The 23212-nt window shown below is 42.8% G+C and overlaps 1 protein-coding gene across 1 annotated transcript in view; it reads left to right on the forward strand.

Moving 5' to 3' along the window:
* Window positions 1-448: 448 nt before the first annotated feature.
* The window catches only part of SRPX2 (sushi repeat containing protein X-linked 2), a 30962-nt gene continuing 8198 nt past the window's right edge, over window positions 449-23212 (forward strand). Inside the window, exons 1-7 of the mRNA XM_055268312.2 lie at window positions 449-765; window positions 2444-2655; window positions 7327-7407; window positions 18893-19084; window positions 21489-21665; window positions 21956-22082; window positions 22249-22370. Coding sequence (XP_055124287.1) covers window positions 2574-2655; window positions 7327-7407; window positions 18893-19084; window positions 21489-21665; window positions 21956-22082; window positions 22249-22370 — 781 coding nt within the window. The 5' untranslated portion in view covers window positions 449-765; window positions 2444-2573. The remainder of the gene's footprint in view (window positions 766-2443; window positions 2656-7326; window positions 7408-18892; window positions 19085-21488; window positions 21666-21955; window positions 22083-22248; window positions 22371-23212) is intronic.

Genomic DNA, 23212 nt, shown 5'->3' on the forward strand with positions numbered 1-23212 from the left:
CACCGCGCCCAGCCACATCTTCTTTACGTAGCTATTACACTGTTAAGCACATGGTAGATACTCAATACATATTTGTCACAGGTGGATTGGAAATGAAGCAGGCTTTGTAAACAATATAATCTTAACAGAAACTGAAGTCCAGAGAAGTTAGGTCACTGGCATGAGAGTTTCACAGCGTATCTGACGTGATACCATATAGATTGCAAGATAGTTCAGAGTTGGGAGTCTAAGGAATTACAGGAGAAATCTTAGGGAATGTCAAAGTCAGCTACAGTCTTCCCCTCTCTGGTGTTTGTGAGTGTTTATGAAATTCCTTTTCATTCAATTCTTATGTCATGCTGAGTCATAAAAAGAAGTGTTCTTCAGTGCAACACATCTCTGGAGGCTGCTTAAGCCAGCCTCTGTGTTAGTCATCACTATACTCACAGGCTTGGAGCCAGTGCCATTCACACTTTCCCCTCTTCTGCAGCAGACGGACTGAGTTCCTCTAATCCCTGTGCTCCTTCTCCCCCATCTTTCTAAAACCCTTCTCTGAGAGAGGAATAACTATAGCTTCGGGGATAATATAGCTTTAAGGAAACTTTTGGCAGATGCGGACGTCGTAACATCTGGCCAGTGTTAACAGAATCCCGGAGGCCGGGACAGACCAGGAGCCACTCGTTCTAGGAATGTTAAAGTAGAAGGTTTTTTCCAATTGATGAGAGGAGCAGAGAGGAAGGAGAAAGAGGAGGAGAGAGAAAAAGGGCACAAAATACCATAAAACAGGTAAGATCTACAACTAATCCCTCCACACTCCACTACCCCAATTCACAATTGTGAAGGGGACAAGGAGACCCAGGACTTGGGCAACATGGCTGGGGGTGGAGGTCGGGGGGAAGTTCTTTTATGAAGCTGGATCATATGCTGCTTTTCATTTGTGCCGTGACCTGACTGCAAACACATGTTCCCAGCAACTTCTCAGCCCACAGCAGAGGGATGGGATGGTTGACTCTGGTGAGTCAAGTATTAAGCCTGAGATTGGGGAGAAGCTGGGCAGGTACGAGGTCACAGGTTCAGGGATCTGAAAAAGGAATGCCTCTGCTCCAGAACAAAGGAATTGGATGGAGGCTAGATGTGGGAGAGGGGTCAGTGATTAGTCATCTAATGTTCATTTTCCTGGATCTCTCTTTAATCTCCTCTTTCTGCTCCTTTCGTTGCCTCTTTCTGCATTTATCTATCTCTTTCCTTCAGCTCTGTCAGATTTTCTTTCCTTCCTTCCCACATCTTTCTACTTCTCTTGCCTCCATCATTTACTCTCACTTTTTCTCTGTCCTGCTTCCCTGTCACTTTCTAGACAAAATCTGAAGCCAAGTAGCAATGAATTAGAAAATACATTTTTCCCTTTCTTGGGCTTCGCATGTCCCTTAGGGACTCTGGCCAGAATCTACCACATTTTTGTTTCTCTATTTCTAGGACTGACTCCTCCCCTGAGCATGGCATTTCATTGAAAGCATGTGAGTGAATGGGTGCTTGCTGAAATGCCCAGTGGCCAATTTATACCAATGGGCAGCAAGTTTTAATACTGTCATTTACAAAGTATTTGCCCACTGGGAACCACAAAACTCTCGTCCCATTAGGGTGAGGACAGGGCAGGAAGTGAGAGGGCAATTGGAGCTTGTTCACCCTCTCCTCATGTACCTCAGCAGGTCCTCCTCTACCTCGCCGACTTCCTGCTGGCTCAGCAAGGTAAAACTAGAAGGTTAGGCTGGACTTGAAAGCCAGAAGTCACTACCAAACCACCAAGCCTTAAAACCCAAAGCTAAGAACAGAGTCAGAGTACAGTTACTGCCTGGGAGACTAGAGAAGGGAAACATTCAGTTCTGTGCAATATAAAGTTGGTAATAATATTGTCTAATATATAAATTACTTCCCTATATGACAGACAATAATCAATTCACGAGGTAGATAGTATTATTATTCCCATTTTATAGATGAGGAGACCGAGGCTTAGAGAAGTTAAAAAATTTGTCCAAGACCCCATAGCTAATAGGTGACAGAATTGGATTCACATCCAGACCTGTGTAACTTCAGTGTTCAAATTCTTAGACCACATATGCTAACGCTTTCCCAGATTAGTGGCTAGGAAATGTTAGTTGAAGGAATGAAATCTAATGGCAGCCTTTATGTCACCAGGTTCCCTCCTGGTTCTATGTAACCTCATGTTGGCCTTTTCCTGGTCTCAGTACTTCAATGTCCCTCTCTATAACTTGGACCATGAAGCATTTGCACCTGATCCCACCAGAGCCAGATGAAGATTGGTTGTTTTACATCCTCCTCCTCCTGGGAGGAAAAGGGACCATAAATAACAAACAGAGTCTTGTTATTCTATAACATGAAAGATCCTTATGAGGGAGATAATATAAAAGGCATTCATTAATTATAAAATCTCTCTTCTTCCTCACAGATCCCATATTTCTGCTTCCCCTCACTTTTGGAAGTTAATTGATGGCTGACTTCTGAAAGTCACTTTCCTTTGCCCTGGTACTTCAGGCCATATACATCTTTTCTTGTCTCCATAATCCTCCCTTTCAAGGATGGCCAGTCAACTAACTCAAAGAGGAGCTCTCTCTCTGCTGTTCTTTCTAACTCCGGCAGTGACACCAACATGGTATGCAGGTAAGTTCTAGGAGCTGTTGTCTATTATTTCCAGGAAGGGTAGGTCCTAGACCAAGACTTGGAGAAGGAAGAGTTAGACTACAAAAGGAGACACTTATTTTCTATACAGAGAAGTATTGTCCTTTAATGGACAATAAAGATGGTTAAACATGGCAACAGACTACCAAGGAGGCTTTTAAGGCAGCCTAACAAGAGCTATTTGAAATAGGCCACACTAGTACAAACATGAGAAGGTTGGACATCACCTTTGAGGCCATTGTCTCATCTGCTTGTGCACTTAGCTTCCTGAAAACCATTTTCTAATATGAAATCCTTTATGAGTCAAATCTTTATTAATATTAATTCTTTTATGAGTCAAATACCCTCGTCAAGACCACAAAAATGGACTTAGACCACATACCTCATTTGGAAAAAATAAGGGGGGCAGGCAATCTATTCAAGTGAAACGAGAATCCATCAGACTTCTTCCCACCCTCTCTGACCTTATTTATAAAATGAGATTTGTATAGCCCTTTTATGCCAAAGCTGTTAGTGGCAATACAGATCACATCCTTTTAATCAGGAATTTCCCAGTTTCTTCTCATTTGTTCTTTTTTTTTTTTTTTTTTTTGAGACGGAGTCTTTCTCTGTCCCCCAGGCTGGAGTGCAGTGGCGCGATCTCGGCTCACTGCAAGCTCCACCTCCCAGGTTCACGCCATTCTCCTGCCTCAGCCTCCTGAGTAGCTGGGACTACAGGCGCCCGCCACCACGCCCGGCTAATTTTTTGTATTTTTAGTAGAGACGGGGTTTCACCGTGTTAGCCAGGATGGTCTCGATCTCCTGACCTTGTGATCCGCCCACCTCGGCCTCCCAAAGTGCTGGGATTACAGGCTTGAGCCACCGCGCCCGGCCTCATTTGTTCTTTACTTCAGAAGGGATGGAGATTTCTGGATTCCTGAATATTTCACTCTTCACCCGGAGAGCCGGAGAACAAACTCAGTGAGAAGAGGGAAAGGGGAGGGGGAAGGGATGAGGGCAGGATAATGAAGTGGCATACAGAGGTTTTATATGGGGCCCAGCTGGCATTCCAAGCACTAAGAATATTCTGTGGCCTGCAGTGTCTGCCCTCACAGGGGCCCGTGGGGAGGAGTGGGGGAAGGAGACAGGCCCAACCAATGGGGTTAGGAAAATATCCAGAGATGAGTAAATAACAAACTGCTCCCATCACAGCCACAGTCACTGCAGCTAAAATTTTCCACATGCCCTTAGCTCCTGGTGGAGGCCTTTGGCAGTAGCTCTGTTTGTCTGGAACAGCTGCATCAAGCTTTCAAACAAATATGCAAACTTCTTCCCCTTTTTGGCTTAACATGGCTTTGTAGGGGGTGAAGCACAAGGACTGACACTGAGATGAAAAAATTCAAGTCAAGCCCTTGGCAGAGCATATCCTGTTTGGGGTTAAAGGTTCCTCAAGTCTCTAGGAGATAAATATGCAACTGTCCTCCCCAACCTCCCCGAGCTTCAGTTCATTTACAGAGACCACAATCCAGCCAAAGACCACAGGACTAAAGGAGTGCAGATTAGATGGCTCGAAGCCCAATTCTGAACACCTGTATGAAACCTCATGGCATGCAAAGGTCTTTACCTTTCCCAAAACAGAAGCCTGAGCTGTTGGAGGCGTGAGCACAGAGCAGTTTTTTAAAAGTTAGATTCAGTTGAGGTTCTCAAAGGGCTATTTGCAAAGGTGGAACACCCCACTTCCACGTGAATCACGAGTCACCACTCCTGAGGAGCTCAGATTGGTGAGGCCTCTGCTAGCCCTGCAATTCCACTCATTCTTCCCTCTTCTATCCTTAGGAGGCCACATGATGAGAGACATTTCCCCTACACTGCTAGCTCAGCCGTTGGGCTTGCCTTCATGCATTTGTTCATTCATTCCTTCAGCAAATATTTATTGAGCACTCTTTATGCATCCAGGACTGTTTTGTTTACTTCTACAGCCTTGTCTTCAAATGAGCATGGCACAGAATAGCAGCCAAATGTGGATCCAGGGCTAATCAGAAAAAGGGTCCAGGAATAATCAGCAATGGCTGGGAAAAGTTAAGAATATAAATAAAGCAAAGAATGGGTTAAAAGTGTGTGCTGGTGTATCTGTGCAGCCCAGAAAGTCAGACTGTATTTGTCATCATAAGCCAAGGATTAATATGAATCTTAAAATAGTCTTTTAACTATCAATTACATGTCTAACTACACTTTTGTGAAGGGCAGTGCTTAGAGGGCCTGACTGTACTATGGAGGTTGGAGGAACCCAGTAACAGACCACACAGTAACCAAGCACTGATTGATCTAAAGGAACTGAGGAATGCTCCCCAAGTCCTTCCCCCAGGGCTGAAGAGGGACAAGCCGACAGAATAATGTAGGGAATGTTCCCCTTTAATTTCATTCTTATACCCATCTTAGTATTCCACCATTTGCAAAAAAGAAAAAAATACTCAAAGATAGGCAAAGAGGGGAAATGGGAAAATGGAAAGGTTTAAAGTGGCAAGGTGGTCTGAACCCTTTCTCCACACAAAGCATAGTTGGCACTGGTCCAGCTACTTCCACACCCTGATGGAGACTGTAATTATCTTACTGAGTCTTCTCCACAGTTTTCCTACATCCCCTGTAATTCTGGAATGATGTAAAATGCTTGGTGGCCTTCGATCCCACACACACAGTAAAAAAGCTGGATTGCAAAAGAGATTTTGGACTTTTACCCCAGTTGGACATTGTCAAAAGCTCTCCCCTAATCACCATCTTCAGTGGAGTGTCTGAGTTTGGTATCTAGGGGGTCAAGCAGACCTGGGCTGGAACGCCCACTCTGCTGCTTACTAGCTGGGAGACCTTGGACAACTCCCTTGGTTCCTCATGCCTATTTCTTCGGCTTTATATTGGAGCACATTAGTAGTACCTACCCTGCTGACATGTTATGGTGACATAATGAGCTAACATATGTAATGTGCTTAACACAGCATATGAGCTGAGAGATGTTAGCAGTCATTGTCGTAGTTGTTCTTGCTGTTGTTACTGTTCTCAAGCCACAGGGCTCTGACACTCCTGTTTTCTCTTCTGTTAAACAGTCCTTTGCTCCCTGCTGAGCATTTCTTCAAAAGCTGGCTCTGTAACCAGAGCAGGGAGACCTAATACTTTAGGGAATCACACACATCTGGCCTCCTGTTTACAGGACCTATAAGGCTTTGAGGCTAATACCGAACTGAAACAGCTGACAAAAATTCCATGACCCCCCTACTCCCCCGCACCAACCAAAGAAACCTCCCACTATGGGAAAAAAGAGAGCAGGGGAGATGAGGCCTGAGAAGAAATCAACGGAAGCCAGAAGAAGAACTGAAATGGGAAAACAGAAAAAAAGAAAAAAGGGAAAAAGAAAAAATGAACTCTTTCCTCTGGAATGAGGGCAAACCAACGAGGACATGATTTCATAAGGCAAACTTTCAATTGATTCATTCCCTTGTTCACCAAGTTGGACTGGTTTCCCAATACCTCACCTCCCCCACCCCTAGTCTGGGCCTGTGGGGAATGGAAGAGCTTCATCATCTAGCCCTCTGCTCCGCCCTTTAGTGCAGGGGGCCCTGTGCCTCTTCCCAAGAGGAGGAGGCGAGCTTGTGGCCTGACTGTTTACACAGGCCAAAGGGCTCCAGCACTAAAACCCAGCCCTGTCCTGGAAGCACACCCTCTCCTGGAAATAGGGAATTGTCTCTTGACTCCAAAACAGCTGGCTACCCTATTCTTGTGCGTGCATTAGGGCTCAGGGAGGCTGGAAGGAGGGCTTCCGGAAACTTCACTCCGGAAAGGACCAAGTTGTTTTCCAATTAGTTCGTATTCATGACTGATTTCCTGCCGTCTGGTGGAACATACTGTTTAGTCTCCCAGACAGCCGCAGACCTGCCTCCACTAGGGTCTGGGCCACTTAACTGGATGGAGATAGATTAGGAATGTTCTCTAGCTCAGCAGCTCCCTGTTAAAGTTCCTTCTGATTAGAGAAACAGGAAATTTAGCCGAAGGACTCTGCCTTCTCTGTTCTCCAAACCAGGGCAAAGTGCTCACAAAACTGCTTTCATTTCCTCTTGCCTTTTAAGTCATCCTTCTCAGCCTTGGCATGCCACCCCCAGCAATGGTAATCCGATGACAAAAAGGCCTGTGCCCTGTGGGCTAGTGGAAGCCTGAGTAATTGTTTCTCTTTGAGGACTGTGAGCAGGGCTGTCACTAGGGGGAAGACACAGGCTCTGTTTTTTCCTCCTATCTGGGACCACAGTCCATTCTCAGAGATTAGTCCCCAGTGTCTTACCAAGACTCATGTATTGCTTCAAGGAAATGGGTCATTTATAGTCCAGATTGACAGGATTGATATATGGTCAGGTTCAATTTTTTTCTTTTAGATGGAGTCTTCTAGTGCTCGCAGTAACTGGCCACCACAACCATGAGCCTGCCTTCTATGCAACTGAGGTGCTGAGATTCACCCACAATAGTTCTGCTGCCTTACAATGCAGGATTTCCCCCACTAAATATCCACCTGGCTCCCCACCCATGGAATGCCATGTCCTAAGGAAATGACAAAGTTGGATGAGAGGGGGAAGGTTGGGAAGGACTTGAGTGAGAAATCAAGACACCATCTTAATATTGTCTTCCTTATTCTAGGTTCTGGCTACTATCCGGATGAAAGCTACAATGAAGTGTATGCAGAGGAGGTCCCACAGGCACCTGCCCTGGACTACCGAGGTAATCTACCCTGCTTCTCAAGCCCAGAAAAGCTCTTTTCTGGCCTCAGACCTAGGCCTTTCCCTGAAGCATCCCCATCAGGCTTGGCTCACATGTGCCAAAACTGTAGCACAGGGAATCAAGGGCTGTGATTTCTCATCATGAACTTGGTTACTGACTTACTGTGTGACCTCACCTCTCCAGCCTGAAGGTTCTCCATGTATTATTAATCATTAAGTATTGACTAGTTACTCAATGCCTAATCCTATGCAAGGTAAGCCTGTGGGTAATACAAGGTCTCAGATAGGGTTTTGTCCCCATCATGTACCTTATATTCTGTTGGGGGTGATGAGGGGGTATAAAATTAGCACATGTAGGGCAAGTAAGTGTGAAGCTATGTCATAGCAGTAAATGCAATAGGTTTTAAGAAAAAGAAGTCAGGAAAAGGGTCATGAAAGATGACATTTAGGCTAAGCTTAGAATGATAGGTGGGATTTTAAGAACTAGAAAGCGGAAGGGAGAGCATTCAGCAAAGCAGATGGCTAAAAATATGGAAGTAAGAACAAACCTGGTAGAGGAGGGAGCTAAGAAGAAACCAGCCTGATTGGAGGAGATGGAATGTGGAGGGAGTAGTATCAAAGAAAGTTAAATATAGGCCAAGTGCAGTGGCTCATGCCTGTAAACCCAACACTTTGGGAGGCCAAGATAGGCGGATCACTTGAGGTCAGGAGTTCGAGACCAGCCTGGCAAATATGGTGAAACCTCATCTCTAACAAAACTACAAAAAATTAGCCAGGCATTGTGGCACGTGCCTATAATCCCAGCTACTCGGGTGGCTGAGGCAGGAGAATCGCTTGAACCCGGGAGGTGGAGGTTGCAGTGAGCCGAGAGCTGAGATGGCACCACTGCTCTCCAGCCTGGGTGACAAAGCAAGGCTCTGTCTCAAAAAAAAAAAAAAAAAAGTTAAATATAAAGAGTGAGACCAAATTAGGAAAGACTCCATGAGCTAGGGACAATACTAATGAGAAGCAGGAAACTTATCTGTGATGAATGCTGCATAGTGAGTAATTCCTGCATTAAAAGGGAAGTTAGGCCAGGTGGTATCTAATATCCCTTCTATTTCTGATTCTTTGTTTCTTTGCTTTGCAAGCCATGCGGAAGAGTTTAGCTGTTGTACTAGGATCTACAGGGAGCCCATCACATGTTTTTGCACAGAGGCATGACACAGTAAATTGTCATTTTAGAACATTAACCTGATTATTCTATGCAGAAATAGGGGTTCAGTGGTTAAGTCTGAGTCAGGGAGACTCTCCAGGAACCAGCTACAGTAATGTTGGCTAGAGATGATTGATGGTGCTGGCAAAGAAATGGAGGGTACAGATGAACCCCATAAATGTTTGAAAGAAAGAGATGACAAGACTTAGTACAGACTTGATGTACCAAGAGGCTAAGAAACAAACTGATGTCTGAAAGCACTCAGTCTGTACACCTGGAAGAATTGTAAGACCCCTCTAAGAAAGACAATGTCAAAAAAGAAAACTGGTTTGGTAAAGATGCCCTACAGGCAGCGGAAGGATGAAGTTGTGTGAGTCATCAGCTTAGATAGATGGGTTGTCTGAGGGAGCAGAAGGCCAGGGTCAGAGCTTTAGAAGACATCTGTAGGAGAAGAGGAACCAGCAAGGGGAAAAAAAGAGAATTAGTGGTCAGTCATGTAGGAAGATATCTGGGCAGTACCTGTCATAGAAGCCACAGGAGAAGAGAGTTTTAAGGAAAGGAAGGGGTAAGAGATCAATTGTGTCAAATATTGTAAAGAAATCAAATTGAGGGTAAAGGAAAGATTTTATTTGGCAAGAAGGAAGTAAATGGTGACCTTTAAGAAAAATAATTTCAACTGAGAAATTATCAGAGCTTTGAGCTCCTCTGAGCTCCTTTGTAGCTACCTTCTACTCATGTTCTTCTCACTGCCAAATGGTCCATACCTACTGCCTCTCTCCCTCAGCACCCACTAACTCCTAAACTCTCTACAGTCTGTTTCTCGCCCACTCACAAATCTACAACCTGAAATGACATCTCTTGAAGAAAAAAGTTCTCTCCCATGAGAGAACCAATTCCCATGACCCTTTCTTGAGCTTGTCTCTCAGTCTTTCCAGCAGCAGTGAACACCTTCCTTTTTCTTCTTAATCCCCCTTCCTTGGGCTCCATGGCATTTCACAATTCTGGTCAGAGCTGAAAGTGGGAAAGGAGGTGGACTCTCTGGTGGTGACAATAGAGAGAATGAGACTGGGATCTGAACTTGGGTCAACCCTGACCTGTCTCCTGAGCTGGTGGACTACATCTCCAACTGCTGCTACACACTTCCATTTGGAGATATCTAAAACAAAAATATTTCCTCTCTCCTGAAAAAGGTTCTACCTACTGACCTTCCTACTTCTGATAACACTACCATCATTCTCTTAGTTACTCGGACTTCAAAATACCTCAATGTCACCTCTAATAGGTCCTGTCACCTTTAACAGCCCCCTTTTCCTCATCACTTCCTGCCAATCGGTCACCAAGACCTGTCATTTCTTTATTAATCCATGGGATTAAAACTTTGACCTCACACATGGATAATACAGTTGCCTCTAACTGGATTATCTGACTCATGTTTCCCCCTCCCCCAAACCTAGTGGCCCACAATGACCATTTTAAATCAGAATCTGGCCTTGGTCTAGCTTCCCAGACTGACAACTTCCTGCCTGTTCTCCCCACATGAAATCTGTGCTTCGGTCAGGCTGTGTTCAGTATTGTGTTCCCAACTGCTTTAGCCCACACTGAGCTTTCCCTCACCCATTTATTCTTTCATCGAATATTTATTGAGTACTTATTAGGTACCTCTTCTGAAATAAACGTTTACTGTCTAGACACACTCATTTGGCCTTCATTATGCACTGCCTCTTTGGTTTGCTTTTTATTACCCTCAAGAAAATAGTTCTGTATTTAACTGTATTTAACTATATTTCTGTATTTGACTGTATTTAACTGTATTTGTGTATTTAACTGTATTTAACTGTTTTTAACTGTATTTCTGTATTTAACTGTTTTTAACTGTATTTGTGTATTTAACTGTTTTTAGCTGTATTTAACTGTATTTAAGGAATCATGTGTGTTACTCTCACAGAGCCATGGTAAAAAGTAGATGCTGACCACTAGCGTCCTGGGAGCAGAAGCCAGATTATGGGAGACTATAGTTTGGAGAGGTGGCTAGTAAAAAGCAACAGATGCAGAAGGTACTTTCATGGAGTCTGCAGCCCTATTATTAACATTAACCTTCTTCACTGGTTCTTCTTAAATGAGCAGAAAGCCCTTTAGAGAAATATAAGCTGCATAAGGGCCTTTGGTTTGGAGGTCTAGTGTCTCATAGCTCTTTTTAGGACTTAGTCTCAGGGCATAAAATGAATTGAGTGAAGTTAGCAATGATGAGGGGGAGAGAGTGGCCAGGAAAAGTACAACCTGAGGCCCCAGCCTCCCAGGTAAAGTCTTTGTGACCTTATAATCAATAGGTCTGCAACTGTACTGCTAAATAACCTTCCGTAATTTGGAGATGGTGTCTCCAGATGGCAGTCGTGTGTCTCAGTCAATGCTCAAAACGAATGCTGGGAATCACAGCGTGTTGCTGCTTTAGGAAAGATGGGACACTGGCTCAAACCCAGACACCGACTTAGGGAAAATCATTCACCAGGTTGAATATTTTACACATGAAATTTCATTTGGTTCTCACAACAGCCCTATGGAAAGGTTTATCACCCCCAATTTTACCAACCAGGAAACTAAGCTCAGGGAAGTTTTAGATTCAGAGAGTCACAGAGAATTTAAACTCAGATCTGTCTGACTCTAAAGCCATGCTTAATCCATCTCTTTCATCAAAAATATAACTCATTGTTCTAAAAAAGAAGACCAGAAAGAAAAGAACAACCAAATCATTATTTTAGAGCAAATTGGCGTGTCATTTGCTGTCATTTTCACTCATCTTGCACTTTCTATCATTCCCTTATCCCAACTCCTAGCTTGGAGTCAGCAGGGCTGCTGCTTTCCTTGCAGCTTGCCTCATCCCTGAGCAAGCAGGTCACACTGCCTGGGTTATCTGAAGATAATAGAAGACAACAGAGAAGTCCCTTTCAAAACTCTTGTCAGTACTTTATTTTCTGCATACACCCTAAAAAGAGATAGATGAATAGCTACAGAAAGCAGAGACAATGGGCCTGAGTTCAAACCTCCACTTCTCCCCCTTCCAGCTCTTGGACTCTGGACAAACACCCATTATGTGCCAGTCACTGTGCTATGTATTTTATAAATGTTATTTCATTTAAATAAATTGCACACTTGCTATATAGTGATATGGAAAGGTCTCTAAATACACTGTTAAGTTTACCAAACAAGCAATGGAGGGAAGAGTGGGCATAATATGCTACTTTATGTATTAAAAAGGAAGGAAAAATAAGAAGCTATACCAACATTTGCTTTATAGGCACAAAGAAACTATTAAAAGTAGTTCTTTGGGAGGGGACTAAGTCGGGCTGGGCATGGGAGCAGGGGTTGGGGGAAGACATTTTACTTTGTAACTTTTTATGCTTTTGAGGTTTTGAGTCATGTGGATATATTAGCTATTCAACAAGGTCAGTGTTTACTTCAAAATAGTAGCCTATTTTATATCTGCAATGGCAGACACTGCGATTACATAGGACATGGGGTTTGGAGCAGACAAAGCTTGGGTTCAAATTTCAGCTCTACCCCTTACTTGCTTAGGGATCCTGGGCAATTTACTTCCTCATCTGCGAAAGAGGGATAAACACCTGCATACCTTACAGGGTTGTTGGGAGAACTGTATAAGATGATATATGTGAAAAGGAAAACATGTAGCATGGCGCCTAGAACACAGGAGATACACAATAAAGACTTACACATTTCCTACCAGACAATTTTGCCATACAGTATTTTTCGGGTTTTTTAGGTGGGGCGGGGGAGTTGTTTGTTTTTGTTTCTGTTTTTTAAGACAAAGTTTTGCTCTTGTTGCCCAGGCTGGAGTGCGATGGCGCAATCTTAGCTCACGTCAACCTCTGCCTCCCAGGTTCAAGCAATTCTCCTGCCTCCACCTCCCAAGTAGCTGGGATTACAGGCGCACACCACCACACCCGGCTAATTTTGTATTTTTAGTAGACAGGGTTTTACCATGTTGGACAGGGTGGTCTCAAACTCCTGACCTCAGGTGATCGGCCTGCCTCGGCCTCCCAAAGTGCTGGGATTACAGGGGTGAGCCACCACGCCCAGCCAGCCATACAGTATTTAACCACATTCTTTTTTCTTTTATCGGTACATAATACTTTACATATTTATGGGGCACATGTTGAGTGTCACACGCATAGACTGTGGAGTAATCAAGTCAGGGTATTTGCGGTATCCATCACCTTCAGTATTTATTATTTTTATGCGTTGGTGTCAAGTCCTCTCTTCTACTTACTTTGAAATATACAAAACATTGTTGCTAAGTATAGTCACCCTATTCTGCTATCAAACATTAGAATTTATTTCCTCTGACTATAGATTTGTATCCATAACAAACCTCTCTTCATCCCCGCTGCCACCCACTTACCCCTCCCAGTCTCTGGTATCTATCATTCTATTCTCTATGTTCATGAGATTAACTTTTTAGCACCCACAATTAAGTGAGAACATACAGTATTTGTCTTTCTGTGCCTGGCTTATTTTGCTTAACATAATGTCTTCCAGTTCTATCCATGTTGCTGCAAATGACAGGATTTCATTCTTTATTATGGCCAAATACTATTCTATTATGTATATGTACCACATTTTATTTATCCATTAGTCCACTGATGGATACTTAGGTTGATTCCATATCTTTGCTATTGTGAATAGTGCTGTGATAAACACATGAATGCAGATCCCTTTGATATATTGATTTCTTTTCCTTTAAATAGGTACGCAGTAGTGGGACTGCTGAATCATATGGTAGTGCTAGTTCCCTCCCTCGCTTCCTTCCTTTCCTTCCTTCCTTCCTTCCTTCTCCTTCCTTCTCCTTCCTTCTCCTTCCTTCTCCTTCCTTCTCCTTCCTTCCTTCCTTCTCCTTCCTTCTCCTTCCTTCCTTCCTTCCTTCCTTCTCCTTCCTTCTCCTTCCTTCTCCTTCCTTCTCCTTCCTTCCTTCCTTCCTTCCTTCCTTCTCCTTCCTTCTCCTTCCTTCTCCTTCCTTCTCCTTCCTTCCTTCCTTCCTTCCTTCCTTCCTTCCTTCCTTCCTCCCTTCCTTCGAGATGGAGCCTCATTCTTGTTGCCCAGGCTGGAGTGCAGTGGCGCCATCTCGGCTCACTGCAACCTCTGCCTCCTGGGTTCAAGCAATTCTCCTGCCTCAGCCTCCCCAGTAGCTGGGATTACAGGCACCCACCACCACGCCCAGCTAATTTTTGTATTTTTAGTAGAGACGGGGCTTCTACTAAAATGTTGGCCAGGCTGGTCTCGAACTCCTGACCTCAGGTGATTCACCTGTCTTGACCTTCCAAAGTGCTGGGATTACAGGTGTGAGCCACCACGCCTGGCTAGTTTTCATTTTTTAAGAAATTTCCATACTGTTTTCCACAGTGGTTATATTAATTTACATTCTCATCAACAATGTATGGTTCCCTTTTCTCTGCATCCTGGCCAGCATCTGTTATTTATGTTTTTTTTTTTTGTTTTTTTTTTTTTTTTTTTTTTTTGAGACAGAGTCTCACTCTGTCCCCCAGGATGGAATGCAATGGCATGGCATGATCTCGGCTCACTGCAACCTCCACTTCCTGGGTTCAAGCAATTCTTCTGCCTCAGCCTCCCAAGTTGCTGGGATTACAGACGCCCACCACCATGCCCAGCTAATTTTTAGATTTTTAGTAGAGAAGGGATTTCACCATGTTGGCCAGGCTGGTCTCAAACTCCTGACCTCAAATGATCCGCCTGCGGAGGCCTCCCAAAGTCCTGGGATTACAGGCATGAGCCACTGTGCCTGGCGTTTTTAATAATAGCCATTTTAACTGGGGTGAGAGGATATCTCATCATTTCCCTGATGATTAGTGATGTTGAGCATATTTTCATATATCTGTTGGCCATTTGTGTGTCCTCTTTTGAGAAATATCTGTTCGTGTCCTTTGCCCAATATTTTGTTTTTGTTTTAGTTTTTGTTTTGGAGACGGAGTCTCCTGACCTTGTAATCCACCCACCTAGGCCTCCCCAAAGTGCTGGGATTACAGGCATGAGCCACTGAGCCTGGCCCCTTTGCCCAATATTTTAATGGAATTATTTGTTTTTCTACCGTTGAGTTGTTCAAGTTCCTTGTATGTACTGGACATTATTAGTCCCCTGATGGATAAGTAGTTTGCAAATATTTTCTCCCATTCAAGATGTTGTCTCTTCACTCGGTTGTTTGTTGTTGTTTTGCTGTGCAGGAGCTTTTTAATTTAATATAGTCCTCCTGGTCTATTTTTGTTTTTGTTTCCTGTGCTTTTGAGGTCTTAACCATAAAATTGTTGCCTAGACCAATATCCTGAGGAGTTTTCCCTATGTTTTCTTCTAGTAATTTTATACTTCTGGGTCTTACATTTAAGTTTTTACTCCACCTTGAGTAAATTTTTGGATATGAGAGATGGGGGTCCAATTTCGTTATTCTGTATAAGGTTATCTAGTTTTCTCAGCACCATTTATTGAAGAGAGTGTCCTTTCCCCAGTGTATGTTCTTGATGGCCTTGTCAAAGATCAGTTGGCTATAAATATATGAATTTATTTCTGGGTTTACTATTCTGTTCCATGGATCTATATATCTATTTTTATACTAATACCATGTTGTTTTCGTTACTATAGCCTTACAATATATTTTGAAGTGAGGTAATGTGATGCCTCTAGCTTTGTTCTTTTTGCTTGGGATTACTTTGGCTATTCTGGCTCTTTTTTAGTTCCATATGAATTTTAGGATTGCTTTTTATATTTCTGTGAAAAATGATGTTGGTATTTTGATAGAAAGTGCATTGAATCTGTAGATTGCTTTGAGCAATATGGTCATTTTAACAATATTAATTCTTCTGATCCATGAACACGGGATATCTATTTTTGTGTCCTCTTTCTTTCATCAACGTTTTATAATTTTCAGTGTATAGGTTTTCACTTCTTTGGTTATTTCCAGATTTCTTTGTAGCTATTGTAAATGGAATTGCCTTCTTGATTTCTTTTAACCACATCCTCGTTTCAGTTTCCCATGGGCATTCTTTGGGTACAGTTGCTCAGCCACTTATGAATTTTTAACCATATTGTCACCTCTCCTCTATTGCATCTCATCCACATCAATGACATGAAAAGCATTGTCACATGCCTCACTTACTTCCACATAGTGTAACCACCATTTCCCCTGCTCTACCAGTCTGGTGACCCTACCCAAACAGGAAATTAGGTCAATCTGGAATTACTTGTTCCAGAGGGTTCCTGGAGATCACTATTTCTCTGGGTAACTGCCACATGCCTTATGTTTAAATATTCTAGAACACTATGCTATCAGTGCTGTCAGTGTCACTAGGCTATAGTTCCCAGAGACTTCTTCCTTATTTGAAAACTGAGATTGTGTTTGCTCTTCTCCAGCCTTTCAATGTTTTTGTCTTTGTGCCAGGATTTTTTCTGGGTCAGAAAATTTGAACTTACTTACAATAGTTGGGGCCTCTCCTACTGTCTCAGCATTTAGCCCGACCTTTATATTTCCCTTTACCATTCTTACTTATTCTACTGATTCCAATCTGATGTGTATTTTCCTTGACAGACTATGGGAGCGATATAGAATGGGAGTGATTGTTGAGGTCCCAGCCTGCCAAATAAGGTCTTTATGATATGTGTTGTGGCCTTATAATCAACAGCTCTGCAACTGTAGTGCTTCAAAGACTTTCTGTAATTTGGAGATGGTGTCTCCAGATGGCAGCCATGTGTCACTGCCACAGGCTCAAAAGTAATGCTGGAAGCCCCAAGAGTAGTGTTTACTGAAGAAAAGATTTCTCACTGTCATCTGTCTTCATTCTCCAATTGCACTCAGAAAGAGGCTCTAGACTTTCTTTGTTCCTTTGGTGTCTCATCTACTTCTTTTTTTTTTTTCAAAGCTTTTTTTTCCCCCCCTTAGGATGTGGGAACTGAGTCAACTCACATGGGGCTTTAGCCTTTCCAACCCTAGGCTAACAGACCCGTGCCATGCCGTGTTGTGTGCATCCTTGGGCAGGCGGCCCTCTGCTTGTTTATATGTGCCCCTTTAAACTCTGAATCCACTAAAGAGTCATTTATTTTGTATAGCCTGTGAGTCATCTTTATGATGCCTTTATAATTTAACAGCCCTATAACCTTTTGTCTCAGTAATGAACTAGGATTGGACTTTAATTCCTAAGAAGCCTTCTTCCTTCTTTGATGTCACATTCCCTTCCTCTCTCTAGTTTACATTTTTGTATTATCCTTTAAATTTTTATTTTAAACATACATACAGAAAAACTCACTCTTTTTGGTGTACAGTTCTGTGGGTTTCGACAAATGCATAGGGTCGCATAACTTCCACCACAGTATGAGACAGTTCCATCACTTCAAAATCTTGCCCAGTGCTTCCCCTTTGATGTTATTCCCTACCTCTACCCCTAATCTCTGGCAAACACTGATCTGTACTCTGTCACTGTATTTTTGCCTATGTCCCTATATTTTTGTTATATAAATGGAATTCTACAGTATGTAGTTTTTCAAGTGTGGCTTCTTTCGCTTCCCAAAATAAATTTGAGATTGATTTATGTTGTTGCATGTATCAGCACTTCATTCTTTTGTATGAATACATCACAGTTAGTTTAGTCATTCACCCATAGAAAGACATTTGAGGCTGGGTGTGGTGGCTCATGCCTGTGATCCCAGCACTTTAGGAGGCCAAGGTGGGCAGATTAAGAAGTCAAGAGATGGAGACCATTCTAGCCAACAAGGTGAAACCTCGTCTCTACTAAAAATACAAAAATTAAATACAAAAATTAGCTGGGTGTGGTGGCGTGCGCCTGTAGTCCCAGCTACTCAGGAGCCTGAGGCAGGAGAATCAAGCTTGAACATGGGAGGCGGAGGTTGCCGTGAGCCGAGATCGCACCACTGCACTCCAGCCTGGTGACAGAGGGAGACTCCGTCTCAAAAAAAAAAAGAAAGAAAGAAAGAAAGACATTTGAGATTTGAGTTGTTTCCAGCTTTTGGCAATTATGAATAGAGCTACTTTTAACTCTCGTGTACAGGATTTTGTGTGGACACAGGTTTGTATTTCACTGGCATAAATACCTTTAAGTGGGATTGCAGAGTCGTATGGTAAGTGTACCTTTCTTTATAAGAAGGTAGGTGTTACCTTTATAAGAAATAGCCAAAATATTTTCCAAAGTGGCTGTATTTTTGCATTTCCACCAGCCATATATGAGAATTCCAGTTTCTCTCCATCTTCACAAACACTGGGTATTACCAGTTTTTGTAAGGATACCCTCTCTGATGGATATATAAGCAGTATCTCATTATGATTTTAATTTGCATTTGCCAAATGATTAATGATGCTGAACATCTTTTCATGTGCTTATTTGCCATTGGTATATCCTATTCAGTGCCATGTGTGTTTATATCTTTTGTCCATGTTCTAACTGGATTGCTTGCTTTTTCAATGTTTTGAGAGTTCTTTCTATATTTTAAATACTAGTCCCTTTTATGACTTCGTCTTTTCACAGAGCAATTTTTAATTTTGACAAGGTCCAATTTATTAATTCATTAATTTATTTATTAAAATTTAATTTTTCTGGCCGGGCGCAGTGGCTCATGCCTGTAATCCCAGCACTTTGGGAGGCCGAGGCAGGAGGATCACGAGGTCAGGAGATCGAGACCATCCTGGCTAACACGGTGAAACCCTGTCTCTACTGAAATACAAAAACTTAGCCGGGTATGATGGCAGGTGCCTGTAGTCCCAGCTACTCAGGAGGCTGAGGCAGGAGAATGGCGTGAACGTGGGAGGCGGAGCTTGCAGTGAGCTGAGGTTACGCCACTGCACTCCAGCCTGGGTGAGAGCGAGACTTCATCTCAAAAAAACAAATTTTAATTTTTCTTTTATTAATTATGCTGTTGGTGTCATACCTAAGACCACTTTGCTTAGCTCTAAATCCCAGTGACTTTCTCCTGTTTTTTCAAGTCCATGATCCCATTTGAGTTAATTTTTGTATAAGGTGTGAGACTTAGGTCGAGGTGGGGTTTTTTTTTGCATATGGAAGTACAAGTGCTCCAGCACCATTTGTTTGAAGGCTATCTTTCTTCCACTGAATTGTTTTTGCACTTTTGTCAAAAATCATTTTGACACACCTGTGTGAGTTTACTTCTGGGCTCTCTATTTTTTTTCCATTGACTTATTTGTCTTTTCACCAAGACCACACTGTCTTGATTACTGTACTTCTAGCTTGCCTTTCTTCTATTGCTACAGTCCCCCGATGGTGTTATACATTAAATATCCAGGATGGAGAAGCCACATGCTACTCACCGAGGGGAGGAAATTATCACAGCAGCCTGGGCACGCGTTGTGAGCTCTCCTGTGACCGGGGCTTTCGATTGATTGGAAGGAGGTCGGTGCAATGCCTGCCAAGCCGTCGTTGGTCTGGAACTGCCTACTGCAGGCGTAAGTTGTGTGTGTGCATATGCTGACGCATGTATGCGAGAGAAGCCAGCCAGCCAGCTGCTGAGGGTATATGCCTGGAGGTGTTACTAATATGCCCTTCTCTCAAGTACAAATTGAGACTATTCCATAAGCCCCCCAGCAGGGCCTTTCCCCATTCTAACATTCGAGTTCAGTTTCTCTGGGTTACTGCCCAAGCAATATGAGCATTTAACTAGCCACCAGCTCTTCTGTCTTGGGGAGCCCAGGAGTGCACAGCCAGAGCTAAGGCTTGGGCCTGAGGTCTGTTGTGGACCTAGATCTTCTTCTGGAGCTCCTAAGGATGTGTGGTCTTAGACTCTTCCACTTGTGGTCAACTGCTGTACTTCCTGGCCTGTAGCCTTAGAAGACTTTGGCAGTGGAGCTGTGAAACATCTGCTATTCTTCATTTTCTTCTGAAAGTCAGAAGAAAAATCCCTAAGTCTAGAATGTGAAAGTGCTGATATACACACATTCCCAATCATTTCCCCCTTCAGCTTCCAAATCTCTACCTCTTACTCAAGTTCCACAGCCTTTTAGCAGCTGAGCTTTTCCTGTCCATATGTCCATGGCAGAACACCATTTGTAGGACACCCATGTATGCACAGCCCTGCATTGGTCACTTCCTGTGTTACTTAATTCTTCAAGTACTCCCAGGCTGCTTATAGATGAATGGGATAGAAACACAAATGTGTGCACATCAATGTCATGTAACTGGATGCAGAAGTGCTGAGCATTCATATAGAAATGGGGCTGGTCAGAGAAGACGCTGTAGAAGAGAAGAGAAGCTTGATAGCCAGAAAGCAGGCAGTCACCACACCCCTCTTGGTGACTGGAATTAAATTGTTTCAGGACTTAGACCCCATCATTTTCAACAGGAATTTGAATCGGTCTGACACAATTGAAAAATATAGAGCTGTAAAGTACAAGTGAACATAAAACCAATTAAAATAATGGTGACATACATATTTCCAGGTGCCTACAATGAGTCAATTACTACATTTGAGCACTGAATCTAGCTTTGACTTTCCTCATAAGAGACAAAAGGGCAAATGCTTTGGATCTATCATTTTTCCTGTCATATGATACTAAGCAAACACATTCATCTGAAGAGACAAATCTTTTCTCTTCGCCCTGATTTCAGAAAGGTCATTTTTGCATAGGTCTTTACAAAGGGACACTGGAAAACAGAAAATGCAATAATCTTTAAGTCTGGTTTACCAAGCAACAAAATGAACATAGCTTATACAGATCTTTATTCAAAGCTCCAACAATTGAACTTAGGCAGGATTAGAAGTTAGACAACCTAAAGGAATACATGGCCTCCTTCTCTCAAGTATCAGGTATCTCCAACAATACTTTGGCAAGCATAGACTCACAATTAATCCATGGTGACAGGCTCCACCTCTGCCACATGTGGTGTCCAAGGCACACGGATTCCTCTTTTACCAAATACCACACCTGGCCCTCCAGGCACTGGTCTGACTTGTATTCTTGCCCAGACAGAGAGTCAGCCCAAGTTAGCATGTAAGTGAGCCTCAGCTGAGCAGTACCTACGGGAGCCCCAAAATTATATTGAGTATGCCTGGAGGAGAAAAGAAGCTTTGAACGTGCTCAAGGGCATCTAGCATTTGAGGAATAAGAGACAAAAAGTAACAGTTGCTAAGGCCCTAAATGAGCCCAGAGGATAGATGCATTGTCTCTTTTAATTTATACAACAATCCTATGAGTTATCCACATTTCACTGAAGAAGACACTGAGACTCAAAAAGATGAGGCAACTTCTTAAAGTTACAGAGCTAGTAAGAGGTAGAACTGGGATGCAAACTCAGGTCTGATTTTTTTTTTTACTCCTGATAAGTTGTTTTACTTCCCCCTCTAAAATAGATTCTATTTTTTAGAGAAGTTTTAAGTTCACAGCAAAATTGAATGAAAGATACAGATATTTCCCATTTATCCCCAGCACCCACACATGTACAGCCTCCCCTGTTGTCAACATCCCCCACCAGAGTGGTACATTTTTTACAGTTGACGAACATAAATTAATACATCATTGTCACCTGAATTCCATAGTTTATATTAAGGCCCACTCTTGTTGTATATTCTATGGATTTTGACAATGTACAGTGTTAGGTCTGATTTTGAAGTCTATATGCTTGGACAAGTAATTTACTTTTTTGACACCCCCCTGCCCAAGGGTGCTGCTATACTTTATGAAAATACAAAGACAATTAGGGAAAAAGGCAGTTAGGCACAAAAATGTAAGGGCAGTTCAGGTAGGGTTTCTGTATTTTCTGCTCTCTCTGATGTTTCTCCCTGTGCTAGATGCCCAGGCATCACCTCCAGATAGTCGCACAAGCCACTGAGCTTGCCACTTGGTTTTCTCTTAGAGATGAGATGCCACGCACTACCATTCATCACTAGTGGCACTTACACCTGCACAAATGGAGTCCTTCTTGACTCTCGCTGTGACTACAGCTGTTCCAGTGGCTACCACCTGGAAGGTGATCGCAGCCGAATCTGCATGGAAGATGGGAGATGGAGTGGAGGCGAGCCTGTATGTGTAGGTAAATGCTGGTTGCTCCCAGTTGTTCTAGTGCAAAGAGCCACCCCAGCATTATATCGATAAAAGATGTGGAATTCTCACCACAGAAGGCATTCCTCTTAGCTATGAGGGTGGCACCCTGGGTATTTGCTAAACAAAATGATCTTCTCCCCTGAAGTTGCATTTCCTTCCCGTTTCCTTGAGCACCTTGAACTTTTTACCTACCCAGTGGTGTGTGGCATTGCTTCAAAGGGTTCCCTCCAGGGAAAGCAAGGGGTCCACGAGTCAGCACTTGATTTTTCATCTTGGCAGACATAGATCCCCCCAAGATCCGCTGTCCCCACTCACGTGAGAAGATGGCAGAGCCAGAGAAATTGACTGCTCGAGTATACTGGGACCCACCGTTGGTGAAAGATTCTGCTGATGGTACCATCACCAGGTGAGCCTGAATAATGGATGCCCCTTATGCCTTCCCTCGGCTTCTCTCAGTCATTCAGGCTGGTCACACTGAAACTGCACAGGCTAAGGTGACAGTGGGGATGTGCCTCAGACTTCAATTCTAAGGGTCTCTTTCCTCAGTGTTTCTTTCACCCTGTCCCATGCAGGGTGACACTTCGGGGCCCTGAGCCTGGCTCTCACTTTCCCGAAGGAGAGCATGTGATTCGCTACACTGCCTATGACCGAGCCTACAACCGGGCCAGCTGCAAGTTCATTGTGAAAGTACAAGGTCAGAAAGAATTATTCAGTTTCCATATTGTTCATTAATCCTGCTCTACCCTGACCCACCCCATGTGTCTCCTCTCTATGCCTGGAAGAGACACACCTAATTTATACTGGGAGAGGAGAAAAACAAGTTCACCAAACAGGCTTATTTAGGAAGCCAGCATTACACGTGCATACACATGTTTCTGAAATTTTGACTCTCCAACAAGACTCTCATCAATAAGACTCTCATTATCCTAAATCCAGATAAAATCCACAAGGATATTCTTTATCCATTTCTTTTCTTAGACTTCAAAATGATCACATGTAATCAGCCTTCATTCTGTCATTCACCTCTGCTAAAATTGGTGGTGTTGGCTGCCTGATTCTTCCTCTTTGCTTTGTGTTGTATTGTTTTGTTTTGCTTTTCTCATTATAAAGATTATTCATGCTTATTGTTGAACATTTGATAAATAAGGAAATATATAAAGGGGAAAAATCTATTACCCCATCATCCAGAGGCAACTGCTGTTAACTTTTTGGTATTTTCCTTCCAGTCTTTTTTCTATACATACTTTAAAAAATATATAGTTGAGATTGTACTGTATATCCAATCATAAATCATCCTTTTCACTTTTCATTAACAAAGTAATTTTCCCATGTTCTTTTAAAATTCGTCAGAAACATTTTTAATGACAGCATAATATTCTACTCTAAAAATATATCATAATTTGCTTAACCCTTCTCCCACCAATGAACATTTAAGATTCCTCCAACTTATTTCTGCTATTAAGAGGAATTCTGCAAGGTAGTCATCTTTACACAGCATGTCCATAAAGTCTGGAAACAGATGGTAATATTTTCTTT

Source organism: Symphalangus syndactylus, chromosome X (assembly GCF_028878055.3).
Source record: "Symphalangus syndactylus isolate Jambi chromosome X, NHGRI_mSymSyn1-v2.1_pri, whole genome shotgun sequence".
Classification (NCBI taxonomy): Eukaryota; Metazoa; Chordata; class Mammalia; order Primates; family Hylobatidae; genus Symphalangus; species Symphalangus syndactylus.